Here is a 23,317-nt window from a genome sequence, read left to right as displayed (position 1 = left end):
TGTGTTTATCTGTTAATTCATCTCTGGCACCGTACACGTGCCGCGGCGCCTTTGTCTGCTGCTCGAGGGCCTGATAAATCATGCCTGGGGTGGACCTGTCAGCAGGGCGAGGAAGTGTGAGGGAGCACGCAGGGGTTAGTGCTGAGGAATGATGCCATTTCAGCACGAGCCACAGTGTCACCAGCACCACCATCACCACCACCACCACCGCATAAATTAGACCCTGCCGAACAAGTGACGGAGGACTCTGCAGGAGATAGATGTAGTGCTGACCCTCATGCACACACACATGGCATTACACTTGTAACTACTAAAGAGAGGGAGGGCAGGTTTGGGATAAAGTAGAATAATGGCAATAAATAAACTTCTTACAAGAGCACTTATGGAATTATTTATGAAAATGCAGATCACAGGCTACTTTAGAATGGAGTCGATGCTCAAGCCATAAAAACATGGACACACACAACACACTGATAAATCAGAAGTTGAAGCCCTATTGCTTTAGCATTAGTAAATTAGGATGTAAATTCAGGCTAGATATATTTCCTGAAGGTTTTTTCACAGTAAAAACACTTTAAATCTTAAGTGAAAGTGTTGTGAGGAAATGTAACAGTGTGCATCCGTGTTGGAAAGTCGTCTCCGTAATATCTCATGTTTGGTGTCTCTGATAAATTCCTTTTCTATTCTAAATGATGCATGACCGGGATGCCTCTGATATAAACAGTTTAAAACTCATCGCTCACATCTTCTCCACGCCGCGATTCCCTCGGATGTACAGTAGCGAGCCGTCAGACGGATAATCTCGAACACACCAAACAAGGTTACTCTGGGAATTGCAGAAGGCAGACTGCTTTTTAGGATCCTGTACTCACAGGAGACACTAATTGTGGAGTCACACAGCCACATAAATATCAAATAAGGATCTGACTCGCCGTCTCACAGCTTTGGGATGTCTCTCACACAAGCTCTCATGGGCTTTTTTTTTTTTTCCTGAGTATAAAAATATTTTTTAAATGTGAAATCTAGACTGATGAAGACTGCGTGCAAACCTATAGAGTTTAAATTGTGTACATTGGCAGGTGACTTTTTAGATGCATTCATGTTTTATTTAATCGTTATATAATAACTGAAGAGGAAAATAAAAGCGACTCTTTAAAATACCTTGTGCAAAGTTATATTTAACCACTGAGTTTTTTGTTATTTCTTAAAGGACTCTAGCCTATAGTTTCAACTCATTTTCTTATAATCTTATTTGTGATAATTTGCAGTATTCAGTGTCAATAAAATAATAATATGACAAATATCTTTCTTTGTAGTCATCAGAACAGTCTTGATGTTTCATTAAAATATAATTTCATTTTAATGGCTGGTTTAAATGTCACTCTGGCTGTTACTATAGAGGGGACACAGATGAGAGGGGGCCTTGTATTAGGGCTGTGCCCCTTTATCTCGCCCTCTTTCTCGCTCTCTGTCTTCCCTGTTTCTCGCTTTCTCTTACACTCTTCTTTTTTTTCTTCTTTTTTTCCAGACTCTTTCAAACGCTCTCGTATTTCGATCATGATGTGTTTTTCCTCCAATTAGGGAGAGGATGAACAGCTTCCAGGCTCATTAGGGTAGCCTGGCTGTACTGACCACCACGCACACACACACACTAACACACACACACACACACACACAAACACACTCACACAAAGACACACATGTTTTTGATATGGATGAAACACTTTAAGACCGAATGTAGATGCTACACGTTGTATAGACACTCTCTGCAAGAAAAGATGGATGTTGGATGATGGATCAGTATAGAAGCCACCAATTTTGTATTTTAATAATATTATAAAAATAATCTGGTTACATACTTTTTTAGGACAAATTAGGACATTATGTGGTTAATATTACGCAAATCACAAATTTTACTAATTTGTAAAAAAAGGTGTGTCCCATATAGTAAAATTATCACTTCAGCTACTTTTACCTATAATTTGATTCATGAACATTATATTTTAAGTTTCATTAAAGGTATATTTGGGAAAAAGAGACATAATCAAATAATCCCAGTATGTGAGAATATGTGTGAGGACAAATTTGCAGGACACTGGCCTGGGTGGTAACATTAGCTCTTAATCCTGACACCTACAACCTTGTTGCTTTACACCATCTTTAAGAGGCTTTCAGTGGGAGAGCTGCAAGGACGGAGAAGTTGAGAGGGAGAAAAGGGAACCGGCAGAGAGTGGCATGATGGGTAAGAGAGCAGCACTAGAGAGGATAGATGGGAAGTGAGAGAGAGTACGAGGGAGACGCTCTCTTCCCCCCCCCCCCCCCCCGAATGGCCATGCTTGGCTGAGCCACATAATGCGTGCTCAACAGTATAAGTCTGCAAAGGGCCTGCATCCATAGATCATTGTGAAGTGGCATGTGACCTATAAAAAAAAATACTCTGCCTTTCCCCTCCATGTTCACTGTGTCAGCAGAAAAAAAACACAACAACAAAACAGCGGGATCGCAATAAATTCTCCCTGCTCTCTTCTCTCTCATCCTTGAGTCGATGCACTCTGCCCATGCCGCTCTTTTCTTTTTTCTGTCCTTCTCTTCATGTCGTTATAAAACTCTCCCTCACATACTATTCTTATTCCCCCTCCGTCGGTCTGTCCTCCTCTCCCCTTTATCTCCACTGCTTCCCATAAGCACAGTGTTAAGTACGCCTCCCCTGCCTAGCATCGTGTTAGAATTACAAGGTCGCCTGTAAGTCCCTGACGGGCCACGACCGTCCTCTCATCCTTTCTGCTAATGATCATTAATTACATGTCATTAACTAACATGCCACGGGCTCTTCTTCCGCATTTGTCATGTGCTATCGACTTCTCATTCTGAATTCACTCCAATTAATTAGATTATTCTACTCGGCCGCTGCTGTTTCTTGTAGTCTTCTTCTTGATCTCTTGATCACCCCCCCTCCCTACCGACACACATGCTCATCCCTCCCTTGTTTCATCATTCACTTGAAAGGAACTCTTCCAATATGGCGTCCTCCGTCTCGCCGCTATGCTCGTCTTTCCTTAGTATTGTCTCTTTCCTCTGTTCATATTGTGTTCGACCATCCGTCTCACAGTGTTGTCTCCCGCACTGACCGTCCTCCCGTCCTCCTCCTGATTGCCGAGCTTAATCAGTGGCTGGTTGCCGCTGCTGATGAGTCAGTCTGGGCCACATCCTCAGGAAGAGAGAGGCTGGTGGATTCATTAAGAACATCCAGACTGCCCCCCCTCCCCATCCCTCCTCCTCCTCCCAATTCACCCCACTCCATCCACATATCCGCTATCCAGCTTGCTGGCTGGCTCACTAATTAAATCTCCATACATGATACCACTTGCTAAAGGTCAGAATCCATCACAATATCATTATTCTGTGATTAAACATGTCTCCCTCTTCCTTCAGCGTACTCCACTGGCTGGCTGATACCCTGCGCCTGAAACACTGACTGAATTGTCTGCTTTCATTTCTTTCCCCCTGTTGACTTTTGTCCTGTCACCGAGTTGCCCCAGTGATTTATTGGCGACACCAAATGTGTTGTGTTGTTTTGTTCCTGAAGTTTGTCATAGTCATACTTTTTGCTGCAACAAGTCGCCTGATACAACCCACAGGAGTATCTCCTGAGATAGAGGCCCCTTAGTGGCAGATGTACCAGACATTTAACAGGCTAATGGAACGGTCCCAGTTTGGTTTATGGGAAAAAATATTGTGGGTTTAGGTAAGTAATTCCTTAAGTTAAATAACTGTTGATATCATAGCTACAGCAATAAGGTTGTGAAGCTGTCGTCGATAAAAGAAAAATGATCACATTAATGCTCCGTTTGAATTTAATCCATAACTTATTGTTAATTATATCACAGGAGATGAATTGCAAAAACTACTCAACGGGTTTTTCATCAACTAGCTTTAACATGGCTAGATTCCACTAAATTCCCAGAGAATAATTCATGGATCTTGATGAATGAAATCTGGCAGACTGAGAAGACTGATATCAATAAGTCTGGTGCAGCTTGATCAAAGTTAAGGGGACTATTGGGCCTTGGTAATGGTTTGCGCCATCGTGTTGATAATGTCTTTAATTTCTGTATTGAAGAAATCAGTTGTGAAAGATCTTTTTCTTGCCTAAACATTGCAAATAACCATTTTAAGAATCAGTCTGTTGCAAGTAAAAGATCCTTATTCAAATCCTTGTGAAAGTAAAAGAGCATACATTTTTGTTATGCAGATAATTGTCCCTTTGTGTCACATTATTTTATAATTATTACAGTTGCACAAATCTGTCCGCCGACAGATGATTCTCCCGTCAAGATAATGAAATGCAATGCAACTCCACCACGCAAACGGCTGCCTGAAATATAAGCTCCGAGTTGAATCAACACCTCTGTGACACGGCATCAACAAAATGAAAACGATAGTTGTTGCATCGCATTGCAATAGCTGAAGCTAATCATGCCTAATAAACTGTCAACTGCGCCGTTTGTTATATAAGCAGGCTTATTTTTTTTCTCAGTTTATCTTTTCATTACTTGAATAAAAACAGTTTAAGGGGGAAAAAACTGGGTGGCAATGCAGAGTAATCCTTCCAGGATGAAGTAATGAAAGATCTGCTGCCGGTACACATGTGAAGTGGGTTAGCGAGGTATCTGACACATCTTTCTCTTTCTGATGCTGGATGTTTTCTTTTCTTTTCCTAGTTTGATTTGTGAATTTACTATTTTCCCCTGCCTCTGCATCTTTTTATACTCCCGTCCCGCGTCTGACATTCTCCTAGCTTCTCTCTCCTGGCTCTGCTCCAGTGATGTCTCGGTTTTTCCCCCCAGAAATCCTCATGGTGTTTTGTTAGTTCCTGATTTGATTGTTTCCTCTAACCGGCGTTCATTATCTGCTGTAGCTGCTGAGCTAACAGGCAGGTGCAAACATCTGCATATATGAATTTACAAAACATCACAGGATTGTCAAACTTTGTCAATCCTGACTAGGGGTGGAAATTACAGGATAGCAAAATGCGATACATGGTAACGATACAGTATATTGCATTTACTAGTTTTGTTTAATATGAATATGCATTAACACATTCTAGCATTAACCAACTTGTCAAAGTCGATGGTCAATCATTCCTCAGTCCTAATCATTGTGACTGTTTTTTGGATTCACTCCCCAGGGTGCCACACAAAGTGGCAGTTAAATGCAGGCCTACACGGTGACAGCTCTTGTTCTACACGTCGACCCTCTTGCATTCAAACTGAATTCCGATCGCGATACAGTCAGAGTGCCTCAAAAGAATGCTAAGTGTTTTGGATTGCCCTGCAGATGCGTTTAACAAAATGTCAAAGAGCAGTGAACCTCAGCCAATCGGAAAGAGCTTCACGGCGACTCCTGCTCTTACCGAGACAATGGAGTGCACAGCTGAGCCCAAGAGGAATTGTCTTTTCAGTTTATCCAGATATCTCCACACTCCTTTACCACAGGAAATATTATTTTTGCGACAAGTGCCACTCTTTTGGGTCGACACACTGAATGCACCCATTCATTTTTATGCTCCATTGACTTGTCTAATCGCTGGACGCACTTAAACTACCACCCTGACACTATTCTACTCGTGCTCTAGGTGATATGTGTACACACATGCAGTCAGAAGTCATTGTGCACTTGTAAGAATATTTGACCAGCCGGGCTTTGATGCTGAGGCTTCTCTCTTCCTCTGGTATCCAGTTGCTATCTCGCACATTCTCTTTCTACCCGAAACACCAGAGAGGGAAATAGGAAAATCATCTATGGAGACAGGACAAAACAACTAGAGGCTGTGATGAGATGCTGTTAGACGGCCATAACAAAAGAGGAAACCACATAAAGAGGAGTGCAGACAGGGTTGGCAGCCTATTTTTAGTGAAGTGGGAGTTTGAATTGTGTTTTTGTACATCTCACCGTGTGTGTGTGATGTTGTGTTCACACTCGTTGTTAGTGTGATGGAAGGTACTATGGGTCACTAGTCAGACAGACTATGTCATAGCACCATGGAAACAAAACACACACACACATGCTTGCACTTTCTTTCAGACACACAAGCATGTGGAGGCTAGAGCTTGATTTAAACTTGCAGACTCAAAGGTTCAGCTTTCCACTGGTGTAAGCAGATCATGTCCCAGACAGAGGGAAGTCATTGTCGGTTAACATAGCTGACCCCAACAGGGTTTTACACAAATCACTATAATACAAATTTGAAATAAAGTTACAAGAGGAGAGTAATTTGAGTCAGTCTTTCAAAATCTATCAACCCACTATTTGCCAATGCACGGAATGCATGCAGGAAACATGTCAACATGACGTAACCACGAAGTCCGGACAATGACATCATATGGTGCCATAATACATTAACTTCTGCAACCACTTTAAAGCTTATATAGATTAACCAATCATTCCTTGTCATATAGTTTACATTAAATCACTATGACGTCATCATGAAATACATAAAATGTGGGGTATAAACAGCGAGTGTGCAGGTTTAGTATGTGTCTTCCTCCTGATACTTTTCATTCCCTATTTGAATCTTTGGAGATAAACACTTAAAAAAACATAAACCAGTTTTCATTCAAATGGTCTAATTCATCTATTTCCATGCACAAATATATCATTGAGTAAAATATTCAATGAATATGAAATTCAGCACCAAATACATGCAGCATAAAGCCTATGATTCCAGCTTATGTACTTTAGATGCCTTGAGATCATTGACACGTTTTCCTGCATATCATAATATATAGCCAGTAATCAATACCCTGTTAGCAGATGCTTTCCTTCAGAGTGACTTCAGCAGGACTCACACAGTCAATGTTTTATTATAGGCAAATTGAATGTTGACATTATGTCTTCGAAAAGAACGTCGCAAACCCACTTAGTCGTGACATAATTCTCAAGTGCTGCCAATCATCCTAGCAGGTCCTTCCTCTAGCACAGTGGGACTAGAGGAAAAATATTGAATGCCTAAGTGCTCATTAAAGAACGACCACAAGAATACATTTCCACCCATACAGTTTTTCTTTGTAAGGGGATATTTCCATATAGTCATCAATAACTCCCCAGTAAAACAAGCACCGAGTTGTTAAAATAAAAGAGGTAAAGAAAGTGTTTGAAACTGGCACATGCAGCATAATCACCGTAATAAAAGAGAATGGCTGGAGGTGCAGGAAAACTGACTCTTTGGATCCTCCCACGATGGAGCAGCGACATGAAGCGAAACGTCCCGGTGGTTTAATGTGTATCATTAACTTTGTGAACTCCCAGCCAATGGTACGGGGCCTTCACAGCAGCGCGAGCCCCAGATTAGGCCGTACATCAGAGAGCGTCGGAGAGCGGATCTCTTTCACTCCCCTCTAATCGCGTCGAGCAACTCTTCTCTTCTTCCGCGCGCGCTCACTGCCCCCTCTCTTTCTCTGCGCTCTGTATCGGCTGATCCCTCTGCACAGTCCAGAAGAGAGCTCTCTTTGTGCCGGCGCTGGCAGGAAGACAGAAGCACAGAGATGGATATGGCTGAGAGTGACCTGATTCTGCCTCGCCGGCCTGGCCTCTGTCCAAACACAGGGACTCTGCCTCCCTGTCCCTCTGTCTTTCGGGAGTAGCCCCTCCGTTGCTGCGCAGTGGGACTGGAACCCTAAACCAGACCTGAGCAAGAACTGACCTTCTAGTTTGAAGGGTTCAAGATTTGCACTCTTGAATCAGATGTGTACAACTAATGGTATCAGTGGCAGTAATAATTTCTTTGACTTGTAAACCTGCAGCTCCCATACATGGAGAAGTTTGTAGGCAGTGAGTTTTTTTCCTACTTGTCACTTTCAGGGTTTCTGGGAAATATCACCACCACTGCTCCAGGATCAGTAAAACAAGTTCTAGAGTAAAAACTGAATTAACTTTATAAATTAATTGAATAGCAATTAATGATGTATGTTTAATGATAATTATTAGTAATATTGAGGAATAGAAAATAAAGTGTGAGTCTGCATTTTGCGCTCAGAGTGTGGGTCACCGACATCTTTGAGTGAACCTCCATTTAGATATCTTTTTGAGCATATTTCAAATGCAAATTAGACAGATGTTAAATACTGTACCTTTTAATCTGTGAGTGGTTGGTACCACTTGTAATATTAGAACCTTTTGAGTCCTACATTCATTAATAATATGGGTCTTTGCAGAAATCCAACACACGTGCATTACGGGAGGGGGACTCCACCTAAAGACGGAGACAAAGAGGATTTAAAAGGCATCCTCAAGGTCTCACAGGGCATTGGCCATCAGAAGTTCAGACAGAAGTAGTCGAGAGAGAAAGCAGTAAACAATAGTTAAGACAAGGGCCAGAGAACAGGATGAAAGCACTGACAGCCTTGTCTTATGGTAGACGACGTCGGGGGGGCTACACTGATATTATTTTGGATTCAGACCAGACACGTCTTCGGCATCACAACTACAAATGTCATGTTACGGTGGCGCTGTAATGAAAATGTGTCTCCTCGCTGAAGGACTGACGGATAGAAAGTGTATTTCATTAGATTGCAGAATGCGGGACAGAGATGGCGGCTGTGATTGGCAACCGGCAGGAGACAAAAGATGAAAACACACACATGAAAAAGATTCTAGTCCAGGTCTACACATCGACAGAAACTCATGTAATGTCATTTTTCTTTTCTTTAACGATGGAAATGCTAAAGCAATCAATCTTGGGGGAAGTGGCTTCACATTTATTATATTTTGAGGAAGCGTTTAATCACGTAGACCCCCAAATACTACAAACTGCTCCCTTTGCCTCTGATAAACCCTTTTAACCTTTAACCCCGGGGACAATGAAGCTCCTTTACAACCGATGGCAACACACAGGGGCTGTTTATCTTTGTCACCAAACAAGGAATATGAAGGATTGCTCAGAAAAAGTGCTTTATTGCCTAAACCTGCAGTAACTGGACACTGGTGCAGATCAGTGGCGGCTTCGGGGAATTGTCTTGATTATGAAGCATCGCCTTCGAGTGACCCCGGTCGAGCAGCGAGCCGCCAGACGACTTGCAGGACAGAGAGAGTGTTCCAGGCAGTAGCTCATTCTGAAAAGGTCAAACAGGGAAAAAATACGTATTTTAAATGCACCAGTATTCACCTGTGTTTACCGTCTTTGGCACCACAACCTTCCATTGTCATCTCTCCCCTGAATCCATACGCTGTTGCTTTTCATCCTCATCTCAACCCTCGGACCATATGACATGATCAAATCTAAGTCATCTCTATCGATCATTCGCACCACTTCATATAACCCCCCCACCGTGTTATTGCCTGGAGGGCATTGTGGCCTAGACCAGCCACGTTCCATTTGTCTAATGAAAGCAGACCCCATATTTCCTCTGTGGCTCGGTCTGAGGCTTCTGATGATGATGGCCTTTAGTGAAAGGTTGTGAGGAGACACTTGCGAGATTGATTGATTGAGTCCAGGGGGTGCACTTCCAGGAAGGGAAAATAAGACATTTACTAAAAGACCCTCTGCCACCTCTGACAGCTCCGCTAAGCATCTGCATGTAAAAATCTAAAAAGGTTAGGTTATTGTTGGTTCTTAGCCGAATGAAACAAAACATCCCATAAATCCCTGTTCACCTTTTTCTTTATCACACTGCAGAAATGTCATTGTAAAGCCCACGAAATTTACCAAAGGATTTACGTTTATGTTATTTTACTTTACGGGACGGTTTCTTTGTAAAACCTCGTTTTTTTTAATACTCTCATTTATGTTATCTTTTTTTTGCCTTGTTTTATTCTAAGGTGTAATATATTTATATAATCACTTTTAAAAATTTGGGGAGCTGTCACGTCGTCCATCTTTACGTGCAATCTCCTTGTATCTGATATGATAAATTACAATTCAATCTCGACAAAGCAACTTTCCAATCCATCCGTAACTCAATGCATCCATCACGTCATTACAGTCACACGTGGACACCATATCTCACATCTAGGATTTCATCTAACTACTGCCAACAGATATATTTTTTATTTTTCCACACATCACTTTGCTCAGCTATTAATCAAGACGCGGCTGCTTCGGTCCAAAACTCAGTGTTTCAAATCCACCCATACACACAGAGTAATGACCAATCCCCAGCACTATTATTCTCTTATCAGAGCCCATAAGTCATCCTGCCCACAGTCACTGGTATGAATGTCCCCCCCCAGTCATCATAAAGCACATGCACGCAAAACACAAATACAGAAAGTCACGAAACATGAAAAAACACTGGTCTGTAAATAATCATAAAATCAGAGCGGCGTGTCCTCGGAGCGATCATAACAGATAAACCTCCATCAGGTCTTCTGCTCCTCCTGAATCTGTTCTTTCATACTTAATTTATTTAGATGCATAGTCTTTGCCTCAGAGCCATGTGACCACGTAGCACCTTTTATTTTTCTTCTTCTTCCTCCACTCGGTTCACTTTGAATCATTTCACTGTGCATATCTTGCGGCACTGCTGTTGCTGCAGTTGCTGTTGCGTCGGGTGGACGGGGGGGGAATTGTGCCTGACAGAGCAGCCTCCGGCGTTAGTGCAGAGCTGGAGCCTGACTGCAGTCTTCTCACTTCTTACTCTCACACTTGTTTCCGCAGTGTGTTCCAGACGCACACACTCGTTCTCTCACTAATCTTTGTTCACCTCTATCCCTATCAGCTCCTCGTGGAAACACACTCCAAACTTAGACAATATGATTTTTATTCATCTTGAGCTCCTGGGTCATTTGTTCTGGAGTAGCATGATCTGTAATGCAGGACACCCCCCCAAACCTTTCTCCCTCTGCTCATCACACAAATTATTGTCCAAGCAGTGACTTTTACTTTAAATTTAGAATACATTTATAAGCCTTGTATCCATGAGAAAAAACTGTCTAACTAATCCCTCTCTTCTTTTGCACCTGCAGCTCTTGACCATAGACGATGACTTTTGCGGCCTCGACATGAACGCGCCGCTGGGCGTGTCCGAGATGGTGCACGGCAAGCCCCTCTTCTCCGACGCCAACGACAAAATGTCCTCCGTCATCGCCTACGTCTACAAGAACCACTCGCTCGTCTTCGTGGGCACAAAAAGTGGCCGTGTCAAGAAGGTAAGGCTGGGGAAGAGCTGTAGCGGAGATTTGGTTTCTCTCTGTTGAATGTGCACCAAAGCCTGGGAATTGGGGACTGCCTCGGAGGAAGGATCATAGTAGTCAGGCAGATTGACTTTCAGGCAAATCAGCTGAGTTAGCTGTATTTGCAAGTGGAAGAGGTGTGTGTGCATGAAAAAGAGGGAGAGTGAAAGGAGGGAGAGTGTGTGTGTGTATACGAGGAAGGGGGATCCGGAGAGCCCCTGAGGGGGGTTGTATTCCAAGAGACAAGCCTATCTGGTATCTCTCAACATCCTCCTCATCCACTGCACCATATATCTCACATACACCTCAGTATGCAGCAGCATCAGGAGGATCTGCTGTACTTTCCCTTCACTTTGGACTCGTACAGAATCCAGAGCCCTGGGGGCGGATTGCAGCTCACATCAGCATGTTGCAGAACTTGCTAGACAGCACAGATCAGCATGTTGCCGAATCGATTCAACAAAGTTTCTTATCTGTTTCTCGAGGCAATTTGAAGGATCAGAATAGGAAGTAATACATCGTTTAAGAGATTTATTTAACTGCATTAAACATCTTATCAGTACACCAGGCCGCGAGTCACAGTTATTTGACATTTTTGTTTACTGACTCTGTGTCGAAAACTAGATTATATTCACATTATTTGATATTAAAGGAAACGATAATGGTCTGTGCTGGAAAATTGCATTAGTTGTGATCCAACTCAGACCATGACTGTGTCCTCGTTGAAAAACCCTAACCCTGATACAAAGCTCCCGGCGAAAACAAGATTTGTCTTCTCAAAGTTAAACACCCCTGGATTAGTTAGTTTTGTCGTGTTGTTGCTTCCACCTCACACTCCTCTCTCATGCCCCGGTGCCGCAGCCCCTTTCTGCGCTAACGGGATGATGCGCTGCTACAACAAGGTGTGATTGAAGTGTGGTAGCTCCTCGGCTTCTACCTTCCCTTTCGGACACACACGCACAACAACATCATACGGCCGTGACTGAGACCGATTTGCCGGGGGAGCCGGAGCATCACAGGCTCGGGGAAACTAGCATTGCATGGAGAGGAGGAGGGAGAGAAGGATGGAGGGACTGGGGGAAGCAGAGGAGACAGATCTCAGGCTTAATGGAAGAAAGACACGGAGAGTAATACAAAGATGTTATTGGGTCCAGATCAAGAAACAAATGTCGGCAGGTTTTATCTCCACCAGTGCACCGTGCTGTTTCTGCTTTATACATTTTTGCAGCAGCTGCCCATTGCCACAGCATTATTGCAGCTGGTGCAATGTCGTCAATGAAGTCACAATTACACAACTCCGCAGAATGCTTTTAACAAACACCAGACACTTGGAGAAAAATCATGTGGCGACAATCCGCCAAGGCCAGAGGGAGAGAAGAGGAAGAAAATAAGAAGGAAGAGAAGAGAAAGATAGATTTAACTAGCTGACGTTAAGTTAGATAAATGTTTATTACCTCTAGATATTCCCTCCGACAGCTGGCGTGTGTGTTTTAGTATTGTTGGTTTTTGCTGATTACTGCCCCTGCCTGTGTTTGCTGTTGTTTTGAACAGTGTGTCTCTTTTTTAAGACGATAACCGACGCAGATGTTTCAAGCAGGGGAAATACCGTAATCATATTTAACGGCTATTGCTCGTCCCTGATGATGAGTGTGTTAGCAAGGGGGACATTTAGTGGCTTTGACTGGTTCAAGTATAACAAGAGGTTTTTCCTGACTATTGTTTTTGCTTCAGGATGTTAAAAACAAATTCTGTTCCTGGTTATCTTTCGGGCTTCTCTCCTTCCTTCTTTCCCCCCCAGCCTCTCTCCAGACATCCCTCTCAAAAACCCACATTTTGGCACTCGAGACAATCTGCAGGGATTTGGCGAAGTTCTCGTTCAAGCTGGACGTGGCTGAAGATCCGATTTTGGACATGTGGTAGATTCAGGCACAGAAAAGCTCAAGGACAAAAGGTGATCAATATCCCGTGTCAACACGGGCGTGCACAACTTGCACAAAGGCCCATTACTGCCCCATCCTCCCCTCCCATGTACATACTTCCCCTCCCCTGTCGTTAGCTGTATACCATTAGATGACATCACTGGCAATAAAAGACAACAACAAGACAATAAAAGGCCCGAGTTTCAGTCCACCTCCTTCATCAGTGACTTTATAACCCCTCAGCTAATGGATGTTGATTTATACACACTCCTCCATCTCACTTCTTCCAGCCATCAGCCCTCCTCCTTCTCCTCCTCCCCCTCCTTTTGCTCAGATCTTCTCTCACACTGTCCCCCCCCCCCCCCCCCCCCGTGTTATTTATGATCCTGTGACTAACACACTGTCCTGAGTAAATATAAGCATTACAGTAAAAGAAAGTGGATGGACTTTAATGCTGTGATGTTTGGGTGAGCTCAATGTTCGTGTTTACAGGCTCACGTTTATGACATCATGAAGCGGAGTCGGACGGGAAGTGGAGTGAATTAAATTAAATTTGCTTGTGAAATAGCTTTATGGAATCGGAGTAAGAGTAAAGTTGCTCTGGTGGATCAGAGTACAGACATGGTTGTATATAAGGGCCGTATTTATTCTCTAACCCTTAAACTTAACTTTAAGTAACACAAGTGTGTATCAAACCCCAGCCCTTACCTTAAATTCAACCTAAACAGGAGATCAGTCGCAGATGTATATTTCAGATGGTAAAAGAGAACCACATGGGTTTCAGGCCCCTTATTGTCTTGTAACGTCGGCCCATGAGGAAAAGATATGAGACAGGTTCTCCCCGGAGTCTAGACAGAGCTGGTGCTGGTGAAGCCATCCCTCTGTGAAAATCTGGAGATGATTGTGGTTGCGGGGGTTGTATTGTCATGTTGTTCTGGAAATAGAGCAGAAAAATCATTGTGAGGCCGTGGGAAAGCAGAACTGAGTCTGGGAACTAAGGCTGGATCAGAAAGAAACAAAAGAAATTCACTTTATATATATATATATATATATAAATAAAAGCCCCAAAAAGCAAGCAGGGACAAGCCAGAATGTCTCCACTTAGCTGTCAGGATCTGCCAGTTTTGAGTTTGTCCTCACAACGTTATATATTGAAACAAACCCTATCCTCAAATGTCTCTGGCTCTGAATGGCTGTGCCGTGTAAAGACCATATTGACACAGTCTATAAGCTGAGTTGTATAACACCCTCCTGTCAGCATAAAACAGGCAGCGCTGTCAAATCAGTTGAATTCTGCACATGCCCACGGCTGCAGCCACGTTCATCCTTCACTGTCTCTGAACAGGGCTGCAAAAAAAAAGCCTCACTGGGTTTCTATGATCTGCTCACGTCCACGTCTTTTCAATAACTCTTTCCATTTCCACCTCTTTTCAATCGAAAGAATGTCTCCCCCTCTTTACTCTTCACCACTCCCCACCTCCTTCTCCTCTTATTCCGCCGCTTCCCCTCCCACTCTCCACCTCTATTTGCCCTCGCCTCATAATTCCCCCGTCTTCCCTTTCCCTTCATGTGTCTCCCTCCCTCGCTGGGCCCGTCTGTGGCTGAGCGGAGTTAACGTGAGAGCTCTTTGATGGCCACCTCCTGCCAATGCAAGTGAATGGACCATATGGCTTCTGTCTGTTGGTCAGTTGGTGTGTGGTGGTCTGTGCCTTAAGGAGGAGATGGAGATGTGATGGAGATAAAAGACTTTGACTGGGAAAGGTTTAAACCCATTTACTGCGGGTCATTGCACACCAGCAGGTCAAGGGGAAAGCCGTAACCCCCTGCAGGCTTTGGTTAGTTCATGGTCATCTGGTCATGCTGCACATTAGCATGTGAGGTTCATGCTTGTGTGGGCACACGATTGCATGTATTGAGATAAGCACACACGCATGCATCGGTGGACAATTTGCACTCGCACACCAGCTGACGCACACACTGCTGGACAAAGGCGGCCCAGGTACCTCCACGGGGCCCGCGGATGGAGAGGTGGACCAGGGGACAGGAGAGTGGTGTGAAGGGATGGAAGTACAGAGGGAAGAGATGAGATTGAGAGCCTCCTGCTGAGGTGCTAATGCATCTCCCCTCTGTCAATCCCGATGGGGGAGCATTGGTGCTCAGCACAATGAGCAGCTAACTGCGAAGACAGTGAGGCTGAAGAAAACGGAGGATAAATGTGTTTTCCATTATTCAGATATTACCAGTTTGTACGCGGCGCTGTCAAAGCGAATGCCTCCAGGAGCGATGGCTCAGAAGGGGTAAAAAGACGAGGAGAGAAGAAGCCTCTTTCCCACAGAGCGTTTTTCAGTATTTGGCCAAAGGCAAAGAGCAGAGTTGTTAGGCTGCGACAATTCATTCAACTTTATAACCGCTGTCACTGCTTTTTATCTGTCCCGCTCAAAAAGAAAAAACAAGGCGACGGACGGGGGGTAATAATTTGCATGACAAGGAAGAGAGATGGAGGGCGAGATAAGACGGTGATTGGAAAAAGCTAAGATGAGGAAATCTGGCGTCAGTGTAGAGACAGAGGGAGATATGTCACTTAAGGTTGTCAGGTGAGAGGACGTGAGCGGGGAACGGGTCAATTCCAACCGAATGGTTAATGTTTCTGTTGTTGAGAAGGGAAAGGTCACATGTTCACTTTTGACTCCACCTCTGTCAGTTTCTCTCTCTCTATATATATATGCCCCCCACCTCCCTCACTCTCTCTCTCTCTCTCTCGTCTCATTACTCCTCTCTCCTGCTATGTCTTTTCACCACCTGTCCGCTACATCACAAACATGCTAACATTAAATTCTTCCGCTCAGTTGTTTTCTATGCCTTGTCAATCTTCACAGTTACTCCCACGCCTTCTACTCACGCCTCACATGTGAACACTTTTTGGCTCTATACATACGACATACAGATAACAGAAAATCACTTCACTCCATCGCATCAATCAAATGTATTTTTGTATTTTATTTTCTTGTTAGGAGTAGCTGTCAAATACGACGGATCTCCCACATTTCTTCCTCCACAAAAGAGGCAATTTTCTCCTCCTTTCAGAAGAGACACAGTTTCTTGCACAATCTGTATAAATTCCTGGTACTTGGATAATGTGGTGCAGATTATATTTCTTTATTTGTGGCACTTCTACTAAAGTACAGCTTAACGAGAAGCTCCACAGTCTTCATTTTAATGCAGATGACATTCCCCCACTAAAATGACACCTTGCCTTAAAAGTTACGACTTCATCCTCATAATATTACGACTTTTTCCCGGTAAAATTACGACTTAATTATCTTCTTCTTTTTTTAAGCGACCCTGATACTCCATCGCAGTTGAATGAGGGGACTTAATTTTTGTTTATTTGACCAATCGTATCTGTTAAATTTGAAATAGTGAAGATAAACGACGAAACGGGTTCCAATTAACTACTCAAAATCTTACTGGTGTTAAAAGAGCGCACTAGGAAAAAATCCACCTGATAGATTTGCTCCAGATGGTTGAGATTTCAGTGCCACATTATTTGAAATATATGTCCAATTATTTTCTTTTCAACTTATTAAAATCACACTTAACGTTGCATTTCTGTGGCGCTCCCTGTCTCATCAACTAAACACTCGTCTTACTAACTGGCTTGTCTGTCAGCACCACAGATAATAGATGGATGGATTCACGTGTGTGTGGGTGATGGAGCTTTTCCGTGAGAGATGTATTGCTCTGGACAAATCCCATATGTTTTGTAGGTTGATTGTGTCCTTGTTTTGCGTGTGTGTGTGTGTGTGTGTGTGTGTGTGTGTGTGTGTGTGTGTGTGTGTGTGTGTGTGTGTGTGTGTGTGTGTGTGTGTGTGTGTGTGTGTGTGTGTGTGTGTGTGTGTGTGTGTGTGTGTGTGTGTGTGTGTGTGTGTGTGTGTGATGGGTTGGTTAGCCTCAGATGCAGATTATTGAAATAGGCTGAGCTGATCCGTGGTCAGTGGAGCAGAGGATTAACTGCTTACAGCTAATGATGAAATATGCTTCAGGACAGACAGGCATTGTGTGTGTGTGTGTGTGTACAGTGGTTACAACTATTCATTCTGGCCAACGGTCTTATTTCTGTTGCTGTATGCAACCAGATTTCATACATGTAGTATTCATGACCTGTACTGATGAAAACAGGTGCAGGGTGTTGGTGCAGTCGTGCAAGGGGCCACTCAGCGGATGAGGACTGCATCCAGCTAAAGGGATCTGACACGTTCGGAGAAACGCAGCCAAATTTTAGCACATTTTAAGAGCCTTTTAAAGGAACATTTAATTTTTTTCTAATTTCACAAAAGATCAAGTGCAGCCTTTAACCAATAATCGTGAGACGGGGGCAAGAACATACACAGTTCATCGTGCTTTAAATGCAGTACGAGCAAATCCATAAAGCCAATGAAACAGGAAGGCGGTGAATGGTCCGTGAGCTGGTGCCAAGCAGGCCAACAAGGTGAAGATGCTGGGAGATGTGATGGCTGAGTGGGTCAAAGACTGACTTCCAAATACAGTTGGCACAGTGCAAGTCCACAGTCCCAGGTGTCCTTTACCACCGTTTAAATCAGTGCCAGGATAGATACAAGCTTGAAATAGTTTGTAAGATATGGACCACATAGATTTCAAAACCAAACCACGTGTCTATATTGAGTTTGTGCTGGTGTGAAGGGCGTCAGAGGCGGCTGGAAGGATTGGCACATGCAGAGAGTGGTGTGTTGCCTCGAAACGCTATTCTCCAGAGGCAAGTATTAATATTAAAAGATGTTTTCAACCGATGTAATGGGAGGCATAGTGGGGAAACCAGTGAGGGGGGATATTATATGGCTGTAAGTCTCAGATTTGTAAGTAAAGGTGAAACTGAATAAACAAGTTAAAAGATCAATAGATGCAGACGATCGATCAGTGTTGAGATGATTTGCAGAGTTAATCTCATATACTGCTATGTAATACTAAAGGCTGTGTCGGTAATGGAAGGAGGGAGCAGAAGGCTGGAAGGTGCAGGGGTATGCAGAAGAGGGGACGCTGATGATAATGGTGACGCCAGGGGGAGAAACTAGAGGGACGATTTTCCTTTTACTATTAAGTATTCCTCAGCGTGTGTGTGTGTGTGTCTGAGAGAGAGAGAGAGACAGAGTGTTTGTGTGTTTGTGTGTGACTGGCTGCGTCTACACCAACTAGTGCAGCAACTCACACTGCATGCTCAGCCGTGGGTTGCCATGGCAGCACATCCTGCTCTACGTGCATAGGATAGAATGTATAGAAGGCATCAACAGCGGGGAGGACTCGCACACAAACAAAGACACACACACACACAGACACACACGCAGACACACAAAACCACTTTTGAGAGTATATTGTGATTCACTGTAAATATTTCCCAGGTAATCTCGCGGCGCTGCACACACACTGTCGACACTGTGCATCACAACGATCCGATCTGATGATAGTGGGCCGGTGTTTGATGACAGGTGCCGTCCACCACACTTCTCTCAGGCTGATTGAACACACAACATTAGTGTGTTGGTGTTTTCGTCTCGCCGTATTAACCGCTGTCTGTTACCCGGCTCCGCTCTGCTGTCTGTTGTGGAGATAAAAAAGTCACGTCAAGGGCAATGAGTAAGTGGGAACCCCCCGCAGCCGTCCCACCACTCCCCTTCACCTTATCCCTCTTTTCTCTGCCCTTATTTTGTTCCAGGCCAGTTGTTTCTCCATACATGTTCTATCGGTAATTGCTTGGTGCACAATGTTTGCTTCCTGCTGAAAGATGCTGAGAGTTGGTGGATAGTTTGTGTTTCAGGCATGTACACAGGTTTACTCTGCGTATATATTAGTGGGTTCTGTGCAGGAAATCATGTGAGTTAATGAGGAGTGAGGTCCAGTAATGGAAGGGAATCAGAGGGTAGTGCTCACAATCCCCACAGTGCTTCCCGATCCGGCTGCCAACACCAAGAAAAAGCTCATCCAGGAGCCAGGCAGCCTGACTGCGCAGCAGGCAGAGCCCATGTTGTATTCAAGCCTCATCCTTCACTCGTGGAAAGGTGTGGAGCGGAGGTGGAGGGAGTGAGGGAATGAAGAGAAATGCACAGAAACCAGGAATGGGAACGGGGCTGGATGAAGAAAAAGTGGAGTTGAGAAAAAGATGCGGAGATGAAGAGAGAGACAGTTAGACGGATGGATGCATGATGGAGAAGCTGAGAAGACAGATGGTGAGATGGTGAGAGGCATATCTTGTTGGTAGATTGAATGTGCAACACATGGCGAGGGTGAGAGAGAAATGGTATAGAGATGGATGGATGCAGAGATAAAGCGAGGGGGGGGAAGCAATCTCCCCTCTGATTCAGACATAAGAGTATCAAATGGTGCTCGGGGGGGCGGAGAGCAGCCAGTGTACACTCTGACTTCCTGATTCAACAGATACACAAAGTGCCCCGATAAGGTGGATGACATTGCCTGGTGCGTTCAGCGTGTCCACATATGTGTGTGTATGTGTGTGTGTGTAGTATGCAAAAATAGATGTTCACCTCAAGTGTGTCAGGTGTGTATTTATAGATGCCATTGCTGTAGCTTGGCCTTATCCTTCCTTTCCAGAGCTCCTTTATAATTGATGAACTGCCAGGGGCTGAGCACGACAATAACACACACACACATACACACACACACACGACACCCACCTTGGTCACCAGCTGCTTCACTGCAGGTTGACACCATGTTTGCACACACACTTTGCACACTAAGTCAGAAGCACTTGATTACAATAAGCTCATGTGCTGCTGCAGCACAGAGGTGAGCCTCCAGCAGTGACTTGTGCTCCATGTGGTGTTACGGTCTAACTGCTTAAATTCTGTTTATATTGCTTTGCTCTCCTTTGCTGATTAGCCGCAGTCAAATTAAACTACCGCTGAATGTCAACTCAACGCTTTTTTTCTTTTGATGTTTTCCTAACCTTCTCCTGAAACTTAATTAGCATTCAGACACAGTACTCGGAGATGCATTTTTTTATTTTATTTATACAGATCTATCATGAAATAGGAAGCAGGGGAGAGAGAGAGCACAGCCGAGACACTTAAAGAGTAAAGAGGGCAAAATTGTCAAGCAAGTATGATGGGCGAAAAGCTACAGAGATGGAGAGAATGTCAAGAAAGAGTAAAGGGAAACAGTCTGATGGGAGGAGAGGGCGCGAGTGGTGAAATGGAGTTCGATGTTCATTGCGCTCTCGTGAGTCTGCACCTATTGAGAGGAGTACCAGTATGTGGCAGCCTATTGAGCTGTGAGTGATTTGAGTGGCCGTTCTCGTGCAGTGTGTGCGTGGAGCTTTGAAAGGCTCGACGCCAGCCGAGAAGTTTGAGAGAGAGAAAATGACTAACTTCAGCCTGATCTTTCTGTTTCCTGGCAGTTTGAACTGCCGCCGCCTCTGATGTGTTGCCGGCTCAGGGTTAAGACAAGGTCGGCTGCAGAGAAAGATGAGTCAAGGGCCGGGGACAAAAACAAATCAAAGGGCTCACACGGAATCCAGGATCCGAGCTGTGATCTCGAGCATTCATTTGCCCGTCGTTTTTCCACTCTGCAGAAAATCTCAGGATTCAGAAGCGCCGGTGTAGAACAGAATCTCGTGTGTCAGTATCTGCAGCTTACAACAGTTGTTTATTTCTGCAAAGCATGTTTGATGAGGCTGATTCAGTAGCTTACAAAGTAATTTTGCTCTATGCACAGCGCCAATAATTCTTGTAAATGCCTGCGAATCATTGCCAGACTAGGAAGGAAAAGCTTAATTTGTGATTCATTCAGTTGAATATCTGTAGAAAACTGAGAACACAAGGAAAGTGATTGGCTCCATCAGCAGGTGAATTACAATTCTCAACATCAAACCTGCAAAAAAACTAACTAAACTCCTTTCCTCTCTTTTTAGTTTCCACCATTTAAGTGGTGTTTTCACTTCTCGTTCGACTTCTCCGCTTCTTTCGAGCTCCACGTTATCTCAATATCTCCCTTTCTCGGCTTCCTTTGTTTCTCTGTCAGTCTGTCCTCCCTCCCTTTCTTCCGTCGTTCCCTCCTTCCCCTCCCCTCTTCTCTAATTAACATGTTGTCGTATAGCCGTCCACTGAGAGAAGCTGGCAGCTTGTGTGTGTTTACAAGCTGCTCACTGAGGGTGTCTCTGCCAGGCGGGCATGGGGCTCGCGTCACGAGGCGAGTCAGACTGTCAGACTGCTTTTAGGTTATCGCTCTCTAAAGCTCAAAAGGTAGAAGCACAACTCACTGAGATGACTGCGATAATGGCCGCTGTGCTGTAAACGCCACACTAAAGGCCTCAGTATGCTTCTCCGAGTCCGTTTCGGAATGACGGACGGACGGATCGGACGGACCCTTTTTGATTTATAGTTCTACGAGCCTTTTTATTGTGAAAACAATTCACCGCCAGAACAGTAGATGGCGAAACGGAAGTCGAGCTTAGACAAGCCTACCTCATGAGGTATATAGAAGAAGTCCACGCTGGTTTATTTACTTCCTCCCGGCTCCTCACACACAGTGAACGATGGCAATGACAGAAAAAGGATGTTGATGACGCGACCGTTTTTGCTGAATAAAGTGACACCCAGCGGATCATAATGCTAATGTTATCGTGTCTTAGCGCAGCGGTTCCCCGGTCTTGTTTCCAAACTGCGTTGCTAATTCAACAGCTGCAACAGCTTGAAGCTACACGGAGGCAGCTAGCTCCCCCCCCTCAGCTTCCACACACAGTCAGCACGGACAACCGATACTAGCTACTACCAAGTGTTTGCTTCTAACCTGACGGTGTTTGAGAAACAGTTTCATGAGAGCCGTGGGATTAAAGTCAGCGGGTTTTTGAGCTGTTCCCACCGCAGTTAGCATGGTGGCTAGCCCGCTACCCCCGTTATCAAAGTTCGTTATAACCGTATGTGACCGTACACACATGCCGTAAGTGCTCTAACCAGCCACCGTCAGCCGGACAATGCCGCTGGCTTAACACACTTGTCACATTAATCATAGAGTCGTAGTTGTGATTTTGGTTTATTGTGATGTAGGGAATGGAACAGGAAGTTTCCATTCCGAAATGCTGGCGTTAGCGGACCAATCACAGCCAAGTGCTATCCGTGGGCTGTCCGTCATTTCGACGTATAGTTAGAAAAATGAGCGCGGCACGAAAAGCTCTCCGAGGAGCCTCGGAGAGGCACGGAGAGGGCGTTCCACGTTGGAGAGGGCGGTCCTATCTGTCCGTGTCCGTCAAAACGCAGAAGCATACATTGGCCTTAACACATGTGCATACAAGATGAATGAAGAAAGATGGATGACGTGACAGCTCCCCCCAAAGCGTCTGGATCGTCTCCTGGTGGCTGGCAGCTGGAGAGGGACATGGGACAGTTAGTGGATGGGACATGGGCCAAACCAAAAAGTCAAACGTTTATTTTCTCAAACCGTTTGTGTCGTTTTTGTCTCCCATGTTCATGTTCAAGTGTTCAAGTTTGGTTTTAATTAATTATTTGATACCGTACAAAAGGGATGAAAGGTCATGATTGAAAAGGTTTGGATTTCAAATCAACACGCATCAAACACTTAATCAAAGCCTCCAGTTCCTGCAAGAAATGAAGTCACTAGTCTAACACAACACAATCCCTCACCGAACACTTTCGAATGCGCATACAACATGTGTCATGTTTTCCTCTCACACTCGCTCTTAAAGCCGGGATCTACTCAGCCGGTTAATGAGCATCCCTGTTCACATTCTCCATCCACATCAAGCCTGCGTCTTGGTAATTATGTCCAGGCCTTTCCCTCTGTGTTCCTACTGATGGATCATTGGATAGGTAACCACAGTGAAACACTCCAGACTGTCGCTGTCTCTCACTCACACGATTCTGCTCGTGTCAGAGGTGATGGACGGGACCAGTTAAGAATCAGCCTCCGTGCTGCTGCCGAAAGAAGACGCCATGTCTTTTTCCTCTTGAATTAGCGTTAGTTACTCTTGTGTAGCAGACGGTGAAGGTATGGGCTCCTCAACACTGATTCCTAAAGGTGATTGATCGCTAATTAAACACTGCAGAAAAAGTTTGTAGTAGCCGCACCCCCCGATAAAATTACATTGTAGCAATTATCACTTCAATTTGGTTTTGCATGCACGTGTGCGCGCACCAAATCGTTGCGTGGCGATTGTTAATTTGTGTTCCAGCAGGGGGAAATCA

The 23,317-nt window shown here is 44.4% G+C and overlaps 1 protein-coding gene across 1 annotated transcript in view; it reads left to right on the top strand.

The window, feature by feature from the left end:
* Window positions 1-23,317, top strand: part of LOC128429190 (plexin-A4) — a 120,208-nt gene that overhangs the window by 24,871 nt on the left and 72,020 nt on the right. The window contains exon 3 of the mRNA XM_053415470.1: window positions 10,963-11,145. Within this exon, the coding sequence (XP_053271445.1) occupies window positions 10,963-11,145 (183 nt within the window). The remainder of the gene's footprint in view (window positions 1-10,962; window positions 11,146-23,317) is intronic.

This window comes from Pleuronectes platessa, chromosome 22 (genome assembly GCF_947347685.1).
Source record: "Pleuronectes platessa chromosome 22, fPlePla1.1, whole genome shotgun sequence".
NCBI lineage: Eukaryota > Metazoa > Chordata > Actinopteri > Pleuronectiformes > Pleuronectidae > Pleuronectes > Pleuronectes platessa.
This window is presented reverse-complemented; position numbering and strand designations above follow the sequence as displayed.